We start from the raw sequence: 22,914 nt of genomic DNA on the forward strand, positions 1-22,914 counted from the left end.
GACAGAACTTGACATAGATAAAAGCTAAAGTCCTATATTAGACAAAAAACATTGCACAAGTACTGAAAGGGAAAGCCACTTAATGGCTGCTTCAGGCATTTTGTCTGAATGACAGAAGAGACCAAAATTAGAAGCCATACTTATGAAAAAGGTCCCATCCTCATAAAACTCACTTGATCCATCCATCCATATTGGCTATTGTTCCACATCTCTTCTCCCTTTTGAGGCCAAACCCCTTGGGAAGGTAATTTAAAAAGAGGTGCCTTTACTTCTTTCCCTTTACCTCTTCTCTTAACTCTCTACAGTAAGGCTTCTTGTATTCCTCATTCCACCAAAATAGTTTTCTGCAAAGTTCCTAATGATCTCTTAATTGCCAGGTCTAATAGTCTTTCCTCAATCCTCATCCTTCTTAGTCTTTCTGAAGCCTCTAACTCTTGATCATCACTTTCTCCTTAATACTTTCTTCTCTCTGGGTTTTTGGGATAATACTCTGCCTTTTTTCCCATCTGGATTCAATGATGGATTCAAATAACATTTAATTATTCAATTCATCTAGGCTGATGATTCTTAAATTTACTTATCACAATATAACCTCTTTGCTGACCTCCAGTCTAGCATTTCCAAGGGCTAGGCAACTAAGGTTGTAACTTGCCCAGGGTCACAGAACTAAGAAGTATCTAAGACTGAATTTGAACCCAGGTCCTCCTGACTCCAGACCTGGTGATCTATTCACTGTGCTACCTAGCTGCCCTGAAATTATCTTTCTCCCCAAATCCTCCCCTCTTCTGAACTTCCTTATTACTCCTGAGAGTCACCCCTACTAGCAATTTCAGTATTATCCTTGATTCCTCATTCTCCCCATCCTGTCCTCAGCCAAGGCTTATTGATTTTACAAAACATCTCTCATATACACTCTTTTTTCTTCGCTGACATTACCATCACCCTAGTACAGGCCATTATCATCTCTTATCTTGACTATTGCACTAGTTTGCTGATTAGTTTCCCTGATACAAGTCTGTTCTCAAGTCAATTTATCCTATACGCAAATCTAACCACATTATTCCTCTAAATAATAAATTCTTGTGGTTCCCTATCACCTCCAGGATCACATCTGTTTTGCATTGAAAGCCATTCATATCCTAGTTCCCCTATACCTTTCTTGTTTTCTTATATCTAACATCTTAACCCTCCTCTTCCCCGACCCTCCACTCCACCATGTAATCTATGATCAAGTGACACTGTTCTTATTGTTTCCCCCACAAGACAGTCCATCTCCTGCCTCTAGGTTTTTTCGATAACTGTCCTCCATGCCTCTTGGCTTCCCTAGACTCCTTTAAGTCTCAGCTAAAATTCTACCTTCTAAAGGAAGTCATTCCTGGTCCCTTCCCTCAGATGACTATCTCCAATTTAACCTGTAAATAGCTTGTCTTAGTAGTTGTTCACATGTTGTCTCCCCATTAGATTTTGAGTTCTTGGAAAACTGGGGCTGCTTTTTGCCTTTTTTTTGGATTCCCATGTAGTACTGTGTGTTGTACCTGGAACACAGTGGGCTCTGAATAAATGTTGACTGATTATTTGAACATAAACTCAATCAACAGTTTGATGTAACTATGAAAAAAACAATGAGATTATAAACTGCTTTAATTGACATTTAGGGAATAATAATAATAATAATAACAATAACATTATCTAATTTGATCCTGACAACAACCCTCAGAAGTAGGTTCTATTATTATCCTCATTTAATAGATAAGGAAACTGGAGCAGAGGCTAAATGATATAAAGGGTCTCACAAGTCATAGGAATGTAAAATTTCACCGTATTATGCACTGACCTGACCTATATATAGAACACAACGTCCACTTCTGGGCACAAAATTTTAAGAGGTCCCACTGAAAAATCAAAATATATCCAGAGGTGGACAATGAGGATGGTAAGGTGCCTACAAACCATATCCTGCTGGCTGGAGAAACTGGATAAAAAGGGGGGGAAAGGCTGAAAAATAGAAGATTAGAGAAACAAAGTCATAGAATTTTAAAGCTGAGAGTGGCTTTAGACATGATCTAACTCAATCAGTTCACTTTACATATGAAGAAACTGAAGTTCAAGATTACAACTACTGAGTATATGACAGCTACCCTTAAATATTTGAAAGTCTGCCATATATAATAGGGAACACATATACTATTCTACTTCAGAAGTTTCATAAGAACCAGAAGGGCAAATTTTGGATAAAAATACCAAAGAGAATTGTTATCAACTGAACGAGCTATTTATTTAGTAAACTCCCTATAACTAAGGATATTTAAATAGAGACCAGAGGTCAGATGACAGATCCCTGTCAGGGATATGGTAGAAAGGATTCTTTTATTAAATTAAAATTTGGTCATGAGATGACCTCTCAGGAATCTTTTGACTCCCAGTTCTAATTCCAATTCATCTTGAAATTTGACCCTATGTATATGATGTATTAGGTATGTATAATGATTCTATAATATATAAATTATAATTATAATTCTATAATCACAAACCATTTAATCTAGCAAAAAGGAATTAAGACTCGGAATCTTTTAAAGTTGTTTTAAATCCAAAATACAGAAATAAATTTTCTATAAATTTTTATTGAAGTTATAGTTCATCTGGATTGTGATTTCAGGCTGAAGATGCCAAATCATTATTGGTCATGTGCTGAGGAATGTTCTAATTAACAAAAAGTAGAGGTTTTTAAAGGACTTATATGGCACTCTGCATTGCCAAAAGAGATTTAAGTTAACACTTTCCCTCACATGTGCTAAAGAAAAATCTGTAACTTTTCTTCAGTTTACCAATGCAGTGGAAACTTAGAGCAGTTAGGTGACTTGTTCAGGTCTATAGAAGCAAGTGACCCTGCTGTGATAAGGAATTACCATTCCTCTTAAGTCATTATGGTTCTCTTTGAAGTGGGGGAAGAGGAAGAAGGGTCCTATCTCTCTAGATTCAGTGACTTTTCAAGTAGAACTGCTCAGTAGCTCTCACTACTCTTAGAAGGAGAAAATACGCTCCACTTTAACTTCACTGAACAACTAATCAATCTTCATTTTCTATTCTAAATTAAATCTGGTATCTACATGTGATGAATATTAATAAATTATCTAAAGCATGTTTTAGATTTTCATTTTGATTTTACAAAGTTCGAGATAAAGCATGGTTCTTTCATTGGCTTCTTCAGCACACATCTAGATTTTTCACCTTAGCATCTACATAGGCGCGTCTATATGCAATCTAAAAGCAGAAAAGATCAAGCTTATAGGTGATAATTATAACAAATGTGGACTACACTAAATGTCAACCTTTTTAAGAGGAGATAAGACATAAAGTTGTAATACTTGAAATATAGGAAATACCTGAAATGGAATCAACCAGGACATTAGATTCCTAATTGCTATGTTAATTGTGCAGGGATTTTAAAGAACTTTAAATAGTGAGACCCATGATTTCTAAATCTTATGCCTGGAAATTGACATTGAAATGATCAAAGTCATTAATTTTGTTCCTCAAACTCTAGTCCTTCAATTAAGTCTCTACATTCACTATCTTTTTTGCAATTGGGAAACATTATTACTACCAAACAGACACCTGAGCCAAACACAGAATCACTTCAATTACAATTATAGGATATTTTGATGGTCTAGTTAAAGTATCTGAAAAAAGACTTGTTTCTGCCTGGTTCACTGAATTTTTAATATATTTTTTTTAAACGTTGGGTAAGTGGGCTCAGAATTCAGGGACTTAATCAACAATGAAGTTAAAAATGGCTTTTTCTTTTCTTTCTCTTTTTGGTAAATAACCCGTGATTTCTATCTTAGTAACAACTCTGAAACAGTAGGGCAAGGGCTAGGCAAGCAGGTGTAAATGATTTGCCCAGGGTCACACAGCTAAGAATTGTTTGAGACTAGATTTGAACCCAGGACTGCTCATCTCCAGGCTGCCCCCCAAAATGGTTTAATCTGAATCTTAGTTTGTGGTTTAGATATGATCAAGATTCTTACTGTGTTTAAGTTAATTATGCCCTCTTTCCCTTTTAGCTTTGTTTACTGATTGCCTTGGCTACTATAATCACTTCCTAACTTGATTTCCCTCCTCCATGAAGGACAAATCGATAGTGCAAATAAACTACAAGGACTTCTATCAGGCAAGGGAGAGCATGGTACACTTCAGCTTAGTATGAAGTACACTGAATTCTTGGTGTAAGTGACTTACACATGTTACAACTTCTCTGTTTTATAAAAATGTAGGAGAAATAGCTTACCTAGTTCTAGAATATCAGCAGCTTCTGTTAAAGAAGAGATGTTGCAATGTAAGTCAACAAGCCACCACATAAAGTAAAATATACAGAGCCTTGCAGAGACAGCCCATTCTTTGCATAGCTAACTAACCATAATGGGCCATTAATTGGCACCATCATCCCTCCAATTACTCTAAACATCAGAATGATCTTCCTTCTCCATCATCCCTACAACTAATCAATTGCCAAACCCTGTAAATTTTATCTATAATATCTCTTGCATCTACCCCTTCTTTCCACTACCACTGCAACCTCCCCAATTCAGGCCCTCATGTCTTCTTGATTAGCCAGATCCAAAATAGCCTTCTAACTGGATTTGTTAGCTTTCCCTTCTTTCTCTATATCCCTTCTAATTCTAAATTTATAAGCTCATGGGAGCCTATCAATTTCAACTCATTCTTTCATGCTTGAGTGAATGATCTTCACAATTCAGTCCTCTCACTATGCCACTCCTATTCAAAACCTTTAGTAGCTCCCCAATATTAAATGAAAAAAGCATAACTTGATTCTGGCATTTAAGGCCATCTATATTATGTTCTTAATTTCCCTAAACTCAAGTTCCTCTTCCCTTTTATGTTCTCTAAATTCCAGGCAAACTAGACTTCCCTACCACCTCTTTCTCAGGTCTCCATGTCATTGCTCATGCTGGCTTATACTTGGAACAGATTCCCTCTTTAATTCAGAAATTAATGATTCTCCCTTCCTTCAAGGATTAAATTGGTCACAACCTCCTCCACAAAGTCTCCATAAGGAAAGTGGTTATTCCTTACTTGAATTTCTCATGATATTTTGCACCTTCTCTTTTGCATTTATCTCATTTTCCCTTATAGCACAATTATGTGTGAACATTTCAATCCCCAATATTAGATCATATTTACTTGAGAGAAGGGCCTTTGTCAAGTCTATATGTGCATGCCCAACATTAGCACGTGGCCTGGCACAAAGTAAGACCTTAACAAATGTTTGTTGAATTGAATTAACATCTCAAAGCTTCATAGATATTCCATAGGATAGGTAACTGGAAGCAGTGAAGGAGGTTTTCTTACCTTGGAACTGGGATGTGGGCTCTGATGGGCGGCCATATTTGTGCTTTCTACCATCTTTCCAGTCTATTGCTATGGGGAAAAAGAAAGTATATAAATGAAAAAGAAACTCAAAATACATAGGATTTAGAATTGGAAGAGAATGAAAGATCATTTAATCCAACTCCTTCACTTTACAGATGTGAAAACTAAAGGCCAGAGAAAGTAAGGGGCTTGTCCAAGGTCCCAGAAGTAGTAAGTAGTAGAGCTAAGAATCAATTCATCTCAACATACAATTACATTTCACTTTAAACAAAGCCACTAACTAAATTTTCAAACAACCAAAAGATAAAAGTAAGAGCTACTTAGTTAAAAGGAGTCTAGAGGATTCACCATAAAATTCTTTTAGTTTCCTTGTATATATAAATTATAATTCAAAATATCAATATTTGATTTATACAAAACTTTTCAGAAATTCATCTCCCATGAAAGGAAGCATACATGAAATAATCACAGAATGCTTATCCTTCTGAACTTTTAAAAGTGGTATTATCTCACTAATATGAGAGCTTTCTAACATGAAGGTAAATACCTCTTCATCCCAATTCACTGTGAGTTCCAGAAGGCCGAGACTTTTCCCCTTTCCATCTCTGTGTTTGCCATATAATATATAGGTGCTTAATAAATGCTTGCTGACTTGATCTTATATTCAATCAAGAAACAAAATAGTACCTTTTATCTAACTGTAGGCAATGTGCAAAAGTGGAGTGGTACAACAGAAATAACACTGGATTTGGACTTGGAAAATCTGGGTTCAAATTCTGTCTCTGTTGATTGACTCAAGGTGTCACCTTAGACAAGTCTCTTTTCCTCTCAGGGGATGTTTCCTCTTCTGTAAAAGGAAGGGGCTACACTAAATGATCTTTAAGTTCCTTCTAGTTCCCAACTGTACTCTTAATTAGCCTTTTCCCCAGTAATACTCAGATCTCTTGAGTCAAGGATCCCTTAAGATAGAAGTTGACAGTGTCAGTTAATTTGCTGCCTCTACCCCCATTGAGAGGAATCCAATGACAAAACTGAAGCTAAATTAACAGCCTTTCCCCACCAATTCAAAACTTAAAGGATCTTTGATTTATTGATATAGCTGATCCCTCTACCCTATACAGTCAATCCTCTTATATAATGCTGTAACCAAAAAAAAAAAAATCAACACGTGGTGATCAATCTGCTGTGCTATAGAGATTCCTGGATTAGGAGATGGGAGACCTGTGTCATAGCCCTGGTTCTGTCACCAATTTCCAATGTGATCTTAGGGAAGTCACTTTTTTTCTCCGTACCTCAATTTCCTTCTCTGTCAAATGGATTTAGAGATCCCCAAAGACCTTTCCAATCCTTACATTCTATTATTCTACATTTGTAGTGACAAAGCCCTCATACTAAAATAAAATAGATTTTTAATTAACATTCAACAATATCTGCTTATTAAAAGAAAATAATATTTTAGAGAGAGATGGGCTTTTAATCTCTCCAAGCTAAACACTTAAGACTTTCACATTTCTTATCTGTCATACATACTATCTACAAAAACTTTTGAAATTACCCATAAAAGCAATTATATGGTTGGAAATCTAGTTCTGAAATTATGAAAAATACCATGACAATGTTCTAGTGGAGAACTTTGGAAATATCTCATCTTATTTGCCACATTTATTTACTATATGGAGAAGAGAGCAGATTAACAAAATGGGCCAAGGACTCTACATGAGAAGATAATGCATATACCAAGATAAGCACCAAACAGACATATTACTTAGATAAAAATATATCAGAGGAGTAAAGACAAAATTACCTGTCAGATCAGTAGAGAGGGGAAGAGTTCATGACCAGACAAGGGATAGAGATGATCACAGAAGAAAAAATGGACAATTTTGATTACATAAAATTAAAAAGCCTTTGCACAAACAAAACAATACAGCTAAAATTAGAAGGGAAACAGTTAACTGAAGGGAAAATATTTGCACTAAATTTCTCTGATAAAGGTCTCATTTCTAACATATAAAGAACTGATTCATATTTATAGGAATACTTCAATTGATAAATGGTCAAAGAATATAAACAGGTGGTTTTCAAAGGAAGAAATCAAAACTTTCAACATTCACATGCCCCAAATCACTATTAATTAAAGAAATGCAAATTAAACAATTCTGAGGCTCCACCTTACACTTATCAGTCTGGCAGAGATGACAAAAAAGAAAAAACATCTATGTTGCTGAAAAACTGGTACCTTAACAAACTGTCAGTATTATTGTGAATTAGTCCAGCTATTCTGGAAAGCAATTTGAAACTAAGTTCAAAAGGTCACTAACCTGTGAATAAACTTTGCTCCAGTGATACCATAACTAGGCCTTTTACATCGCAAAAGAGAACAAAGAAAGAGGAAAAGGACCCATTATGTACAAAAAATATTTTTAGTAGCAAAGAACTGGAAACTTAAGGTGCCCATCAGTTGGAGAATAGCTATTAAAGAAATTATAGTATGTAAAGGTAATGCAATACACTACTGTGCTACAAGAAATGATCGAAGGGATTTGTTTCAAAGAAACCTCAGAAGGTTATATGAACTGATACAATATAAAGTGAGCAGAAACAGGAGAACAATTTATACAACAACAACACTGTAAGGACAAACAACTTTGAAAGACTTAAGAACTCTGATTAGTGCAATGACCAACCATGCCCTAATGGTACCAATGATGAAGCATGCTATTCACCTCCAGAAAGAAAGGTAATGATTGATACAAGATGCAGAATGAAGCACAAATTTTTAGACATTGCCATTGCAGAAATTTGTTTTATTTGACTATTCATATTTTTTACAAGAGTTTTGCTTTTCTATTTTTTTCTTTCTCAATTGAAGGAGGGAGATGGGAGAGGGAGAGAAAATAAATCTTATTAATTTTTTTTAAATCTGGAAAAAGAACAAAATGAGCAGAACTAGGAGCACAATTTGTACAATAACAATGCTAAATAAAAGACTTAAGAATTCTGCCCAATGCAATTACCAACCATGATTCTAATATACAGAAGATGAAGCATATCACTCACCTTCTGATAAAGAGGTGATTGACTCAAGATGCAGAACAAGATATATATTTTTTGGACATAGCCAATGTGGGAATTTATTTTTGCTTTACTATGTACATATGATAAAAGACATTTTCTTTTTTTTTCATGGAGAGTTAAGGATAGGAGGGAGAAGGGATATGGGGTAAGCTGCCCCCAAAAAAAGGAATAAGAAAAGGAGGAAGGCAAGGGGAGAAGAGAGAGAGAAGGGATAGAGACAGAATAAAGAGAAATAATAGAGTTGGGGAAGAGGGGGAAGGGGAGAGACAGAGAAGGAGAGAGGGAGAGGGCACCAAAAGGAATCACTAGCAATGCAGGGCAGTTTTCAAAGTTCCATGCTGAATTTATTACATGTACCAAAAAGAAAAGCAAGTTTTACATAAGAAATTTGTAATTTCATGTATAAGCACTTCCTTCTGTTCTAAAATGTATGTGGCAATGATCATTTTATTTGTTTATGAGTTCAGAATTAAAACAATGCTGCCTCCCCCAAGAGAAATAAAGGAAGACCAAAAAATGAAAAAAATTATATAAACATACAATCATGGATCCAATCTGCAAGAGACTTTGGAGGTCATGTGGCATAAACCCCTTATTTACAGAAGAGGGAACTGAGGCTAAGAGGTCAAGTAGTCTGTTTAAGGCTACATATTCGTTAAGAACAAAGCTGGGAATCAAAACTCAGTCTTTTGACTCCAAATCCCAAATTCTTTCACTGAAGCATACTGGCCAATCTGATGGGGCAGCACAATAGACCCAGAAGTTAATAAACTAAGAAAAATAAAATTTAATAATAACAGTACATTTATGGTTACAAAAATAAGAAGTTACATTCATACAGTATTTGTGGGTGATATGTTATTTCCTTTATAACAACCTATAAAGTAGGTTTCATTTAGTAATATATAGTTGAAAAACCATTTAAATACATTATCTCACTTGATTTTTCCCAAAAACATTAGGGGAGTATTTTTTGTGACACATTCTTTAATTAATTTTGGTAGGCTCAAAGAATATTGAGCTGGAAAGGGCCTTAAAGCCCATATAATCCAAACTTCTCATTTTATGGAAGGGAGATGGTCTAATTCACTTTGTAAGAGGCCCATTCACAATGAGCCAGGTAGTCAATGAATGCTTAGAATCTAAAGATTCTAGAGTTGGAAGGGACTCTAGGAATCATCTAGTCCAGCGGTTCTCAACCTCTCAATTTGTAGCAATGAGAATACATAATGCATATCAGGTATTTACATTCCAAATCATAACTGTAGCAAAATTACAGTTTTGAAGTAGCCACCAAAATAATTTTTTGGTTTGGGGTCACTGCAACATGAGGAACTGTATTGCAGGGTCACAGCATTAGAAAGGTTGAGAACCACTGATCTAGTCCAATTCATACTTTAAGAAGGCTTAAAATGTAGCATAGTATGGTGGGAAGAAACCTATTTGGACTCCAGTTTCAGATTTGATGCTTTCTAATTATGTAAACATAGGCAAGTCCTCCTTCTACTGTGAACCTCAGTTTCTGAGCATAATAAAGAATAATAAACACTGAAGGATAAGGATATGAAACTTGTACTACTTATTATAAAGTTATTGTGAAGCAAGCACTTCTGTAAAACTTATTATGATATATATATATATAATAGTAATCAACAGGAATTTATAAAGTGCTTACTATGTTCCAAGCCCAGTGCCTTTATAAATAAATGTGTGATTTTTAAAAATTAAATAACTGTAAGCTATCTTCTTTCCATTTTTTTTTTACCAAAAGAAAATCCAGTTATACAGGTAAATGGCATTTTCATAGAAAACAAAGAAAACTTTAATAGTGAATCTGGGGGGCAGCTAGGTGGATGAGAAGATTAAAAGATGATGGGTGGTCCTGGGTTCAAATCCCAATTCACATGCTTCCTAGTCATGTGAACTTGGGCAAGTCACTTAACCTCCATTGCCTAGCCTTTACCACTCTTCTGCCTTGGAACCAACAGAAAATACTTATCATAGACAGAAAGTAAAGTTTAGAAGGGGGGAAAAAGGGCGAATCTGACCCTGTCCCCAAAGTTAATAAATTGTGCATACCTTCAGATGTAGCAATATCACCACCACCACCACCACCACCACCACCACCACCACCACCACCACCACCACCACCACCACCACCACCACCACCACCACCACTACTATGACTAATTATAAAAATATTAGCATTTATATAGTATTTACTATGTGCCAGGTACTATGCTAAGTGCTTTACAAATATGATCTCTTTATGTATTTATTTTATTCTACTAGGCCTATAACTCAAAGATATTAAAAAAAGAAACAGTCCACTTGTACAAAAATATTTACAGTAGTTTTATTTGTGGTGGAAAAGAATTAGAAGGTGAAGGGAGGGTGCCCATCAATTGGGGAATGGCTGAACAAATTATATGACTATGACAGAATACAGTTGTTCTGTAAGAAAAGATAAAGCGGATAGTTTCAGCAAAACCTTGGAAGACTTGAATGAACTGATACAGAATGAAGTGATACAGAGGTGAGCAGAACCAGAACAATTTATAAAACAACAATAGTATAAAAACAATCAACTCCGAAAGACTTAGTAAATTATTAATACAATGACCAACCACAATTTCAGAGAACTCATGATGAAACAGATCCATCGTCTAAGACTTTTTTCTGGATATGGCCAATGTGGGAATTTTTCTTTGATTCTACAGATTTGTAACAGAGGTTTTGATTTCTTTCTTAATGGGGATGGGGAGTGAAGGGGTAAAGTAGGAGAGAAAGAAGGTAGATTTTTATTTAAAATAAAAATGAACCAGTTTATCCCTCTCTATTCCCTCTTCAATCTCAAAATCTTTTCCACATTTTAAAATACATGGGTGGAAAGTTTAAGTCAACTACTTCTTATTGAATCTTGCTCAATTAACAATTTAAATTCCATATTTATCACACTGAACTACTTTCATTATATCCATCTGAAGCTTTTTTGCATTTCCTTCTAAAAATGTTACTTTCTCATCTTATAAATGAGAATCATAGGAATGAGTTAGAAAGTAAAATAAGATTGAGAGAAAGTAATCAAAGTCACACAGCTAATAAGTGGCAATGCCAGAATTTGAACCCATGTCTTCTGAGTCTAAATTCAGTTGTCTTACCCCAATATTACAGCTGTAATATTTCTTTTTTTTTTAAACCCTTACCTTCCATCTTGGAGTCAATACTGTGTATTGGCTCTAAGGCAGAAGAGTGGTAAGGGCTAGACAATGGGGGTCAAGTGACTTGCCCAGGGTCACACAGCTGGGAAGTGTCTGAGGCCAGATTTGAACCTAGGACCTCCCATCCCTAGGCCTGGTTCTTAATCCACTGAGCCACCTAGCTGCCCCCTAGTTGTAATATTTCTTATGCTCTGTGGTAATTCTAAAAACATGAAGCCTATTGTCCTCTCTGAGACACTTAAGGACAACATGCAACAGGCTTGCTTTATTTTGCATATGATGTATATAGGTCTTTTCTTTTTATCACTACCATCCCATCATTTCCTGGAAATATTTATGTTCCCTATCTGTTCAACCAGGACTCTTGCATTAGCTAATACCCACCATCTACCTTGAATATGCTGTAAGAGATAAAGAAAACCAAACTGACCCCACATTAATGAGAATTTCCCCCCACCTTATAAAACTCAGGACATCTGGCAGCATCGGTAAGCTGCCCTGATATTCTGACAATAACTGTAACCTAGGCATACTCTACCAACTAGAAGTGATAGGCAGCTTGCCAAAGCTGGATGTGCTGAATTCAAGAGAAATTTCTCTTATGGACAATAAATGACATTCCCTTCTTTCTTCTGCCTTCTCTCATTGCCCCTGCTCAAATTCTCATGGGTTGTTTTTTTAAACCCTTTATTTACCTTCTGTCTTAGAATTAATACCAAGTTTTTGGTTCCAAGGCAGAAGGTCTAGGCAACTGGGGTTAAATGATTTGGCCTGGGTCAGCCAGCTAGGAAGTGTCCGTGGCCAGATTTGAACTTAGGACCTTCCGTCTCCAGGCCTACCTCTCTAATAATCATTGACCCACCTAGCTGGCCCCTCAAGCATTTCATTTTATAGCCTGACCCTCCCTTTATACATTAAAATGTACCATCATAAAAAAGGTCATTGCTTTATGCAGTAACTGATTTTTTTAAGGCAACCCCCTCTTAAGTCCTATAACTGCTATTAAAGACTTTATGGAGTTACTGCACAAAGTGCTGTAATTTTTTAAAGGTAGTAGAAATATGGTGTAAGTGAAAGGGGAATTATTCTTAAGAGTCAGGGAGCTTGTGCTCAAATGGTGGCTCTGACACATACTAGCTGTATGATTATACATAAAATACTTTAACCAACCTAATTCTCAGTTTCCTTAACTATATAAAAAAGGAAAATAGCATTTATACTAATTCTTTTTACAAGGTCATTGTGAGGAAGGGACTTTGGAAACCTTAAAATGCTACCGAAGTTTTGACAGAAAGCATGGTCAAAGGCTTTGTGTGCATGACCAATCACAAAAGAGAAAAGTAATTAATAGTAAACTCTAAAGTTATTTATGTTTAAAAATAAAGAGCTATTAATTAGGCTTTAAAGATTCCTATTAGGCTCCTAGTTTCCACAGAACTTAAATACAATTGGAAATTTTAAAGCTCAGTCTTGCAAAATATGTGTCCAATAAATCCAACTACTTTTGCTAAAAATGTTATGACATAAAGCAGAAGAAGATTCTTACCTTTCAGACAGGGCTACAGGTTCTAAGGACAGATGGTAATGGTTTGTAGAGCAGCTAAACTGTTTTAAGAATCCTTTTAGGTATCTGAGCAAAGCTTCAAGCTGCCCCACCCTACCTTGAAAAGTCATACTCCTGATGGAGATGATGTCATGGCTTTATAGAAACAAAGCCAAGGTGCAGTCCAAGGGTAACAGCACCGACGAAGGGAATTCTCTAATTCATTCCCTCTGGTAAGTCCTTCACTCACTCACTGTGCCTCAGCATTCCCATCTGCAAAAGAGGGAGAAGAAATTCTTATTACTAGGCAGATCTAGTGAGAAGAATACTGAATAGGAATCCACCACTGACTTGCTACATGACTCAGGGAAAGTCATTTAAGATTCCTTGTGTTTCAGTTTCTCCATCTATAAAATGGGAAGAATCATAGAGCTTTAGAATTAAAAGAGACCAACATTCTAATTCTATGAGGAAGAAACTGGGGCCCAAACTTGTCCTAGACTAGGCAGCAAATTCATGACAGACTTGAGACTGGATCCCAGTTTCTGGACTTATTTTTTTTAATTTGTAAAGTGCTGGGAAATTTGAATAAATGACACTATATACTATATTCAATGACAAGCATAGCAAGATAATGGAGGCACTGGGTGTCAGAGAATCAGGAAGATTTGAGTTTAAATCTGGTCTCAGACATTCACTACCTATGTGATCTTGAGCAAGTAATTTTACTTCTGTTTGCCTTAATCCACTGGAGAAGGAAATGGCAAACCACTCTAGTATCTTTGTGAAGAAAGTCCCATATGGGGTCACAAAAAGTTGGACACAAGTGAACAACACCTCTAAGAACATTAGATGAAAAGAGTTTTAATAAACACTTCAAAGGCTAGACACATTATAAAGGAGTAGTTTTAAAATGCACAATTTAATTTTACTTAAAATGGTGTTATGAGGGAGTAACTGCTGCCACAAACTATTCTTTAACCTTGGGTATAGGCTAAGCTTCAGGGGGATATAACCAACTGAGCCTGTATATCTGAAAGAAATAAAGACACAGTGATCATGTATGGTGTATCTGACCATATAAAAATATGAAGCAAATAGAATTACCAGCCAGACAAGCAAGACTCAAACTGGGCCAAGAAATCCCAGCAATCTCTTTTTCTGAGCCAGTAAATATTGTATTATATTGTATTCTATAATGAACTAACACATAGTCCCTACATTAAAGCAACAATACTAGCGATAGTATTCAAAAGGGACATAATAAAGCTGTACTATCCCAATTTTACAGATAAGAAAACAGAGGTCCAGAGCAATGAACTGTGCTGCCCAGAGCTAGTGTGTAGTTGCCTAGAACTCAAATCTCTTGGCCCTTAAGAGAGGATGCTCTCTACTAGACTGCCAAATAAGAAGAACTAATCAAATGGATAAGAACTAGAAATAGAGAGTTGGGTCAGGAGGCTGGCTGACTATCAACCTGCCTTTTTTTTTATTAGTGGATCCACCAGGTCCAGCTTTCCCTTAATTCCTTTCAATTCATTAAAGGATGAACAGTGATAAAGAGAGAATAGTGCTCCTTTGAGATGATCATTCAGAAGAAAGAGGGAGGAGGAGGAGAACTGAGCCAGGAGATCTCCCTCTCACAGCAGGCAATAAACCTTGTATGGATGTGGCAGATGTGAACAAAGAAGATGAAGCAGATCCCCTCTCTTTGGCTGTGTTCCCTGCCCCCACTCCCTCTGCTGCAGTTGCGCAGCTTGACGTTCACACAGAAAGAATGGTACTGGTGAACATCAATATTGCCTTTAACAAGAAGGATGCCCAGGAACAAATGGATAACAAAGATGCTGAGAGACTGGGGGATGTCTTTCGCCCTTTGTTTTCACAAGATCGGACAGTATCTATGAGACTAGCACTCCCTGAGAGCAAATAGGCAGCACTGGATATTGCAGAAAACAAGAAGGAAACTAGTATTTTTGGTGGAGCTTAACTGGGGAGGCATTAGATAACTTCCCCCATCCCAGCTGATGCCAGGCATACTGGAAGACAGTACAAGTGGTACAGCAATAGTTCACCTCACAGAGAGCAGTGTAGTAAGCAAAATACAGGGCTGGGTTGGATCATACCCTTGACACTTATTAAGTGGGAGACTTTGAAAAAGAGGATAACATACAACCTAACCCACCTATTTTAGCAGTGAGAGACCACTGTGAGAATCAAATTAGAAACTATAGAAAGGACTTTTTATTTGTCAAAGACCTGGCAAGCAAGCATTTCTTTCCCCACCAGCTCCTTCTTCTGAAACCTTAACTGTTTTATTTCTTTGCAGAATGAACAATATAGACACATACAGTAAGCGTGTTCATGAAAAGATGGGGGTAAATTGAATTTATATAAATTGAAATACCTTATGAATGTACTCTGAAGCCTGGGCATTTTGAAAAAAAAAACACAAAAAACCAACAAAATCCTCAAAGTATACTTTTGTGAAGTGTGCTATCACTCCTAAGTTGACCTGTTCTTCACACCTGGATTTTTATATCCTGAGTTTTGTCAGCTACTTTCCAAATCTGGGGTTGGAAGGCCCTCGCTCTGTCATTTCTTCGATCTAAGAACTAGGGAAAATCATGTAACCCTTCTAAGTCTCCATTTTATTTATAAAATGAAGGGGGTTTAGATGAGAATACATCTCAAGTCTATTCTATCTCAAAAATCTTATGATTTTGTCATCTAAAATCACCTACCTTCCCTGCAAAATAGGGGGAGCAGACAAGATACTATCTCAGGTCTATTCCAGATGTACACAGATTAAATGAGTCAGTCTTATCTTTTGCTCTTTTTTTTTTTAAATACTTTCCTTCTGTCTTAGAATCAGTATCGATTCTAAGGTAGAAAAGCAATTAAGGGCAAGGTGATTAGGGTTAAGTGACTTGCCCAGGGTCACACAGCTAGGAAGTATCTGAGGCCACATTTGAATCCAGGTCCTCCCGACTCCAGACCTAGTGCTCTATCCACTGTGTTAGCTAGTTGCCCCTTTCTTTGCTCTTAATAGGTAGTCTGAGGCTTCTGGTTAGATAACTTTCCTGTCTATGTCCTCTTCTTTTTATTCTTATTTAAATCTTGGATTGCACCCCTAGACATTTCTCTATATTATTTCCAGTCTTTTCACCTGGTTCTCCTGAAGCCTGGACACAGTCAAAGTCATCTTGTTGATTCTATCTTCATAATATCTTTTGCATCTATCTATACTCTTCTTTCCACTCACACAGCATCTAACTTAGTCCTTCATTAACTCTCACCTGAACTGCTGCAATAATCTCTTAGATGGTCTCCTCACCTCCAGGCTCTATTTGCTGTGATCACCCTCCATAGAGCTGCCAAATTGATACTGCTAAAATAAAGATCTAACCATGACACATCTCTGCTCAAAAACCTTTAATAGATCTTTATTGACTCTAGGATAAAATACAAAATACTCAGTCTGGTATTTAAAGCTTTCTTCAATCTGGCTCCCACTTCCATTTCTGATCTTAGGTCATACCATACTCCCTTCATATATTCTTTGTCCCAATCAAACAAGTTAGCTAGTTCTTCCCTATATCCAACATTCCATCTTTCACCTATGCCTAGAATATGGTTCTTCCTTACCTCCACACTGCAGAATGCCTTATTTTCCTCAAAGTTTGGCTCAGTGCCACCTGCTCTAGAAGACTTCTTGATACTCCAACGATTGGTATTCTCTCTTAGTTACTTTGTTACTCTGTATGTACTTACTTGCCTACCTCTTGTACTTCATCTGAGAATTTAAGTTCCTTGAGGGCAGGGACTTTTTTCCTTTTTATCTACAGCCACACTACGGTGTCTTGCACATAGTAGGCACTTACAAATCTGTGGAATTAAACCAAATTTTTCCCTGCCATTTCCATATTCTGTTCACATTGACTTACCTAAAGTCTCAAAACCTAGTACTTAAGACTTAGGAAAAAGAATGTTATCTACTTCAAGACAAAGAATTGTGGGAGTAGAAATGCAAAAGAAAAATATATGATTTATCACTTGTATATGATTTGGGGTTTGGGTTTTAAAAGATTACTCTATTACAAAAATGAATAATATGGAAATAGTTATCAAGTGCATAACACATGTATAACCCAGTGGAATTGCTTGTCAGCTCCAGGAGGGAGGAGGGAAGAGGGGGGGAATTATGAATCATGAAAAAAAATTCTAAATAAAATAATAAACATATGTTCTTACTCCCATGTCTTCTCTCTCTCTCTCTCTCTCTCTCTCTCTCTCTCTCTCTCTCTCTCTCTCTCTCACACACACACACACACACACACACACACACACACCCTCTCACAGTATAGATTGCCTTCCCTATGCCAAATCAAAATAATCTCTTTCCCATTATTACTAACAGCCAGAACTTATACAGGGCTTGAAGGTTTGCAAAGTGCTTTACACATGTTATTTCATTTAACCTTCACAATAACCCCAGGAGGAAGGTGCTATTAGAATCCTCATTTTATAGAAAAGGAAGGCAGAGATTAAGTGACTTGCCCAAGGTGACACAGCTACTGTCTAGAGCCAGATGTGCAGTCAGGCCTTCCTAACTTTAGGTCCAATAACCTATCCATTGTGCCACCTTATTATTATTCTAAGTCCCTCATATTAAACATGCAGTAAGACTTAGGGCAGTTAACCAACTTGCTCAAGGTTATTTCTATCAGTTCTAAGAAGAACTGAGCTTTGAACCCAGAGCCTTTGACTCCAAATTCAATTCTTTGCCTACCACAATATTATAATAAAAATAACTGGTATTTATAAACCTTTTAAGGTTTGCAATGTGCTTCAAATATAGCTCATTTTATCCTTATAACACTTTTGGGAGATGATATTATGATCTCTATTTTATAGATGAGAAACCTAGGGTAGATGGAAGTTAAGTGACAACTAGTGTCTGAGTCAGGATCTGAACCCAGGTCTTCCTGACTCCAGATCTGACAATCTATTCATTGCATTGTTTTCTTGTTTAAAACAATGTGAGATAGTAAGGAATTATTATAATCACTTTTTCAGATCAGGATTTTTGAGGCTCAGTGAAATTAAGTGCCTTGCTCACAGTCACATAGGAAGTTAAATGTCCAAACAATCCATTTTGCTTCAACTCTCCTAACCCCAAGGGCACTGGTCCTTTAATTGTGACCCAATTTCCCAAGATATCTCTTTACCCCATTTCATACCTCACTCCTTCCAGGAATCCTGACCCTCTCTAGTTTCCTTACTATCTTTCTCTATTTCCTTTTGTGTTCAAGTCTGCGTTATGTTCATTCACAATTGTCTTCACACTTTGGGGGACTCTTGGCTTAAAATCTCATCTCTCTCTCCTATGGGGACTGTAAAAGTAATCCAAACTTATAGCTAAAGCAATGATACTTGTATGATGGAATATGATAGACTCTTCAAGGTAGGGGCCCTATGTTCTATTTTTCTAGTGTTTTTTTTTTCTGATACTATTATCAGCAAGCATTCAATGTTAACCAACTAGTTTAATAATTTGCATTTATACAATACTTTTAACTTTTTTCCACCACACTTGCACATACATTGTTGTCTCCCTTGGCCAGTTTGTACAGTGTGTACATCTAGTGTTGTTATACCTGGGCCTGGCTTAGATGTTGACTGTCAGGCTGTGAACTCTCAGAAGGTGGACATTATGTGTGCAGGGCCAGCCAAGTTCCACCCACTAGTGAGAGGTCTCATCATTCAGCCTAACCTGTGGCTACCATGATTCATACATTCAGATACAAGCCAACACAGAGAATTATCTTGTTTCTGTTGCTCCCCCATGTGCACACTGACCTTTTTGAGGGCTGGCTTTTTGCATGATACCACCAGCTATACTACACAGGAGATCTTTTCTCCTTAGCAAGATGAAGAAATCTAGAAATGAAAGAAAGAAAAATTAGAAATATGAACCTTCCTTCAAAGGTGTCTGCAAATAAAATATTCAGATAATCAAAAGTACCCAGGCACTAATTTATCTTCTGCTCCACTCAAAAACTTGAAGATTTCTCCTACAAAATAAGTTCCTTGAAAGCAATGACTCTAAACACAGACATCTTTTCTAAAGTACCAGTCATAGAGTGGGAGAGTAATAAGTACAGGCTGAATTCTCCACAACTCTAAATTTATGACAATGTAAAAAAAACAAAAGGTATACTATATGCTGATCTTTGTATTCTTAACTGTAACATTATTAGAATTATCATCCGGAAGGAACCTTAGAAAAATCACTTAATCAAACCCTGTTCCTTTTACATATGAGGCTCAGAGAAGAGAAGAGAATTGCTCACAGTCTCATCACCAGTCAGTGGGTCAAGATGAAAGCCTAGGTCTCTAGATTTTGAGACCAGTGCTCTTTCCATTACACAATTCTGACTGTCAACAACAAATAAACAGAAGGCAAAAGTAGGAGCAACTGGTAGAAGTTGCAAATAGGTAAATTAGGCATACTATCAAGAAAACTTCTTTAAAAAGGTTGCCTCAGAAGGATGAATTTTCCTTGACTGGAAGTCTTTAAGCACTTGTCCAATATACTGGAACAGGAATTCTTTTTCATTTGTTTGACTAGATGGCTGTTGAGATTTCAATTTTGAAATTTTGATACTGTAACACAAGACTAAAACTTATGAACACCAAAGTCAAACAGCAAGCATTTTAAAAATGTTTTATTAGGAAGAAACAATTTATTTATGGAATAAATTGTACCAAAGAAGATACTGAGTATTAAATTCTATGGTACTCAAAATTTTCTTCTGATATTGTTAAAATACTCACATTTTGATCAGTATGCATTTCTACCTGCCTACTTCACATGCACCACAGCCAAAATATTTCATTATATGTTGGCTAACTTTTCAGCATGGAGCTTCTTTAAGCTTAACTAGGCTACTTCTCAGAAACTGCACATAATCACCAGGCCACATATGAAGCTCTTTCTGTTTAGTTAGACCAATGAGAGCTTACATTCTACTGATCGATCCTTTGAAAACTCAGGGTCATAACTAAACCAGGATGAGGTCTATGCACATATTTCCATGTATCAATATAGTCCCTATGCTTCTTAGTTTGATATTATTCTAAACATTAATCATTTAGATATCTATAATTCCTCAACAAGCTTTAGGATATAAGATATGTACATTCAAAAACATGAAATAAGGAAATGTGTTAAGAACAGGCTTCTTTGAGCATGAAATATGAATTACTTCATTTAGCTTGACCCAAGCTAAAACAAAACTATATTATTCAAAATCAGAAATATTACACCCTTAAAATAAGTCAACACTGATCATTAAGACTGAAGTGAAAGTGCTTGAAAGGGTCCATTAGGAATATGATAACAAAATATTGGAACTAGAATGAACTATGATTTGGAAATAGAAAACAATGAACTAATAAAGCAACATAGGGTACTGGAAACCCTGGGTCCCATCATCACTTATAACACAGTTCCACTTTGGATGTTTTTCTCTTGGAGATGGAACTTCATATATCTCCAGATGAGACAATGTCATGGCTAGGGACACACAGGATCCATGGGGGAAAAAAATCAAAGAAAGAAACACAGTCCTAGTCCTTGACATCAGGAAGTCCCCTGATTGTTCTTGCCTGGAGCTAAGGGATAGGGAAAGGGCAGGCAAAAACAAACTAAACCAAACAAAAAAAAGCTAATATAAAAGAAATATAAGTGCACAAAGCGATAGCCCTAGGGAGCCCTTGAGTTGTACAGCCAACGAGCTAGAATCAAGGATAGTGCCTGAAACATAGGAGGCAACCAATAATTCTTATTGATTTGACCAATGAAAAATTCCTAATCCAAAAGTAGAATGGGTTTTCTCAAGAGAGTTTCCCTCCTATAAGCCTTCATGTAGAGAATCAATAACCACTTTTTAGGGGGACTACTTGCTTAAGCTTGGATTAGAGACCTCAGGTTCTCTTCCAACTCAGATCACCCAAAAAAATCCTCTTAAGCTGATAAACTATGATAATACATAAGCATATAATGATTACACAACTGCAGTAGATTAAGCAGGACATGTAGACTGACTCCTTCAATTAATACATCCATAATAAGCCAAGCTTGCAAGTATGGGTCAGGTAAAAGTAGTCCTATTTATATCTGCTCTTTGCCTTCAGATATCATTAAAATCAAGTATTTTTCACTAAAGCTAATTTAAGGGGTTTTGATTATAAAAAAACAATTCTACAGTCATTATTTAGTATTCCTAAAGTATTTTCTATTGGTCAGATGCTATAACAGTTCCTTACCACGTAATTCGCATATGTTAAGGAACTACTATATTACATGTTATAAGGCAGAGGCATCAAACACCCAGTCACAGTTGGGACTGCATTTGGCTCACAATATTGAGTATAGCCAGAATCAAATTAAAATGTAATTTGAAAGTATTTAATAAAATAAAAATGCAATAAAACAGGTAATATTAATATGTGTTTCTCTAAGTCAATATGTGGTTTGCAAGGATCCTTATATATAGTGTGGTGGCCCCTATTTGTATTTGAGTTTGACATGACTACTATAGGGGAATACCTAGAAAGAAGTACAAAAAGACAGTTACTCAAGGCATTTATTTGGGGAAATACACATGACTACCAATTCAAGAGGACATGAATTTAAATATATGTTAAATGGAATTTGATAGACAACATAGGTTAATAGTAAATAAAAGCAAGTATTTATATAGCATTTAAAGACTATGGAGTTTGCAAAGAGCACTATATATTTCATTTGATCCTCCACAACCCCATTAGGTAGATATAATAATGATAATCTAGAATTTATTTAAAGCTTTAAGGTTTGCAAGTGTTTTACATATGTTATCTCATTGTCCTTACAACAACTTTGTGAGACTGGTGCTATTATTATCCTCATTTTACAGATGAGGAAAATGAGACTGAGAGAAGCTAAGTGACTGGTCCAGAGTCACACAATTACTAAGAACTGAAGAAGGGATTTGAACCCTTCTCAAGCAAGGTTTGTAGGCAGCAGAAAATGAGCCAGTAGAGAGGGAGAGAATGAAAACAAGTGAGAGTGGGGAAAATAGAAGGGGCAATCTGTTGTAGGAAATGGAGTAGGATCACTTGGAACATGTAGAGGGGTTAGCCTTGGTAAAGAATAAGGCTATTTCATGTGAAACAAGAGTATAAAAGGCATCTGACTGATGAGATGAGAAACAAAGTAGAAGAGAAAGCCCATAGCACATGGAATCAATTTTTTCTATAAAATATGAGACAAGGTTCTCAGCAGAGGGAAAGGAGAAGCCATGGGATGTCTGAGGAGGGATGAAAAGGTTTGGAAGAACTGCTGAGGAGCTGCTAAGGAAGGTATAGTAGGATTGAGTAGCAGTAGTGAAGGCCCAGTTGAGGTTGTTTCACATAAATTTGTAGTGGACCCAGTCAGAACAATTGAGCGATTTTCTCTACCTTTATTCAGCTGCATGTATGTAGGTGAGGGTAACTAATAGTGGGAGTGATCAAAGGCTGAGGTTTGGTTGAGCAAAACTGGTGATATGATAAGGGGGTTAAAGATTCAAAACAGGAGGATAATGTCGTTGAATTGGTTCATGAAGGGATTAAGATGGGGAGAAGAAAAAA

The 22,914-nt window shown here is 36.4% G+C and overlaps 1 protein-coding gene across 20 annotated transcripts in view; it reads right to left on the minus strand.

The window, feature by feature from the left end:
• Nucleotides 1–22,914, minus strand: part of SCMH1 (Scm polycomb group protein homolog 1) — a 177,267-nt gene that overhangs the window by 121,365 nt on the left and 32,988 nt on the right. For 6 of the 20 annotated variants that reach the window (XR_008918129.1, XM_007492915.3, XM_056825232.1 and 3 more), the window contains 3 exons: nucleotides 19,096–19,176; nucleotides 5,371–5,439; nucleotides 4,289–4,312 (listed from right to left, as the gene is read on the minus strand). Coding sequence is in view for 12 of the 20 variants with exons in the window: in XM_007492915.3 (XP_007492977.1) it covers nucleotides 4,289–4,312; nucleotides 5,371–5,439; nucleotides 19,096–19,120 (118 nt within the window). In the remaining 8 variants the exon portion in view is untranslated. Of the gene's footprint in view, nucleotides 1–1,834; nucleotides 1,991–4,288; nucleotides 4,313–5,370; nucleotides 5,440–6,078; nucleotides 6,239–13,236; nucleotides 13,507–19,095; nucleotides 19,177–22,914 lie in introns of those variants that run through there. The other 14 variants (XM_056825235.1, XM_056825234.1, XM_056825246.1 and 11 more) reach the window with 9 other exon arrangements.

This window comes from Monodelphis domestica, chromosome 4 (genome assembly GCF_027887165.1).
Source record: "Monodelphis domestica isolate mMonDom1 chromosome 4, mMonDom1.pri, whole genome shotgun sequence".
Classification (NCBI taxonomy): Eukaryota; Metazoa; Chordata; class Mammalia; order Didelphimorphia; family Didelphidae; genus Monodelphis; species Monodelphis domestica.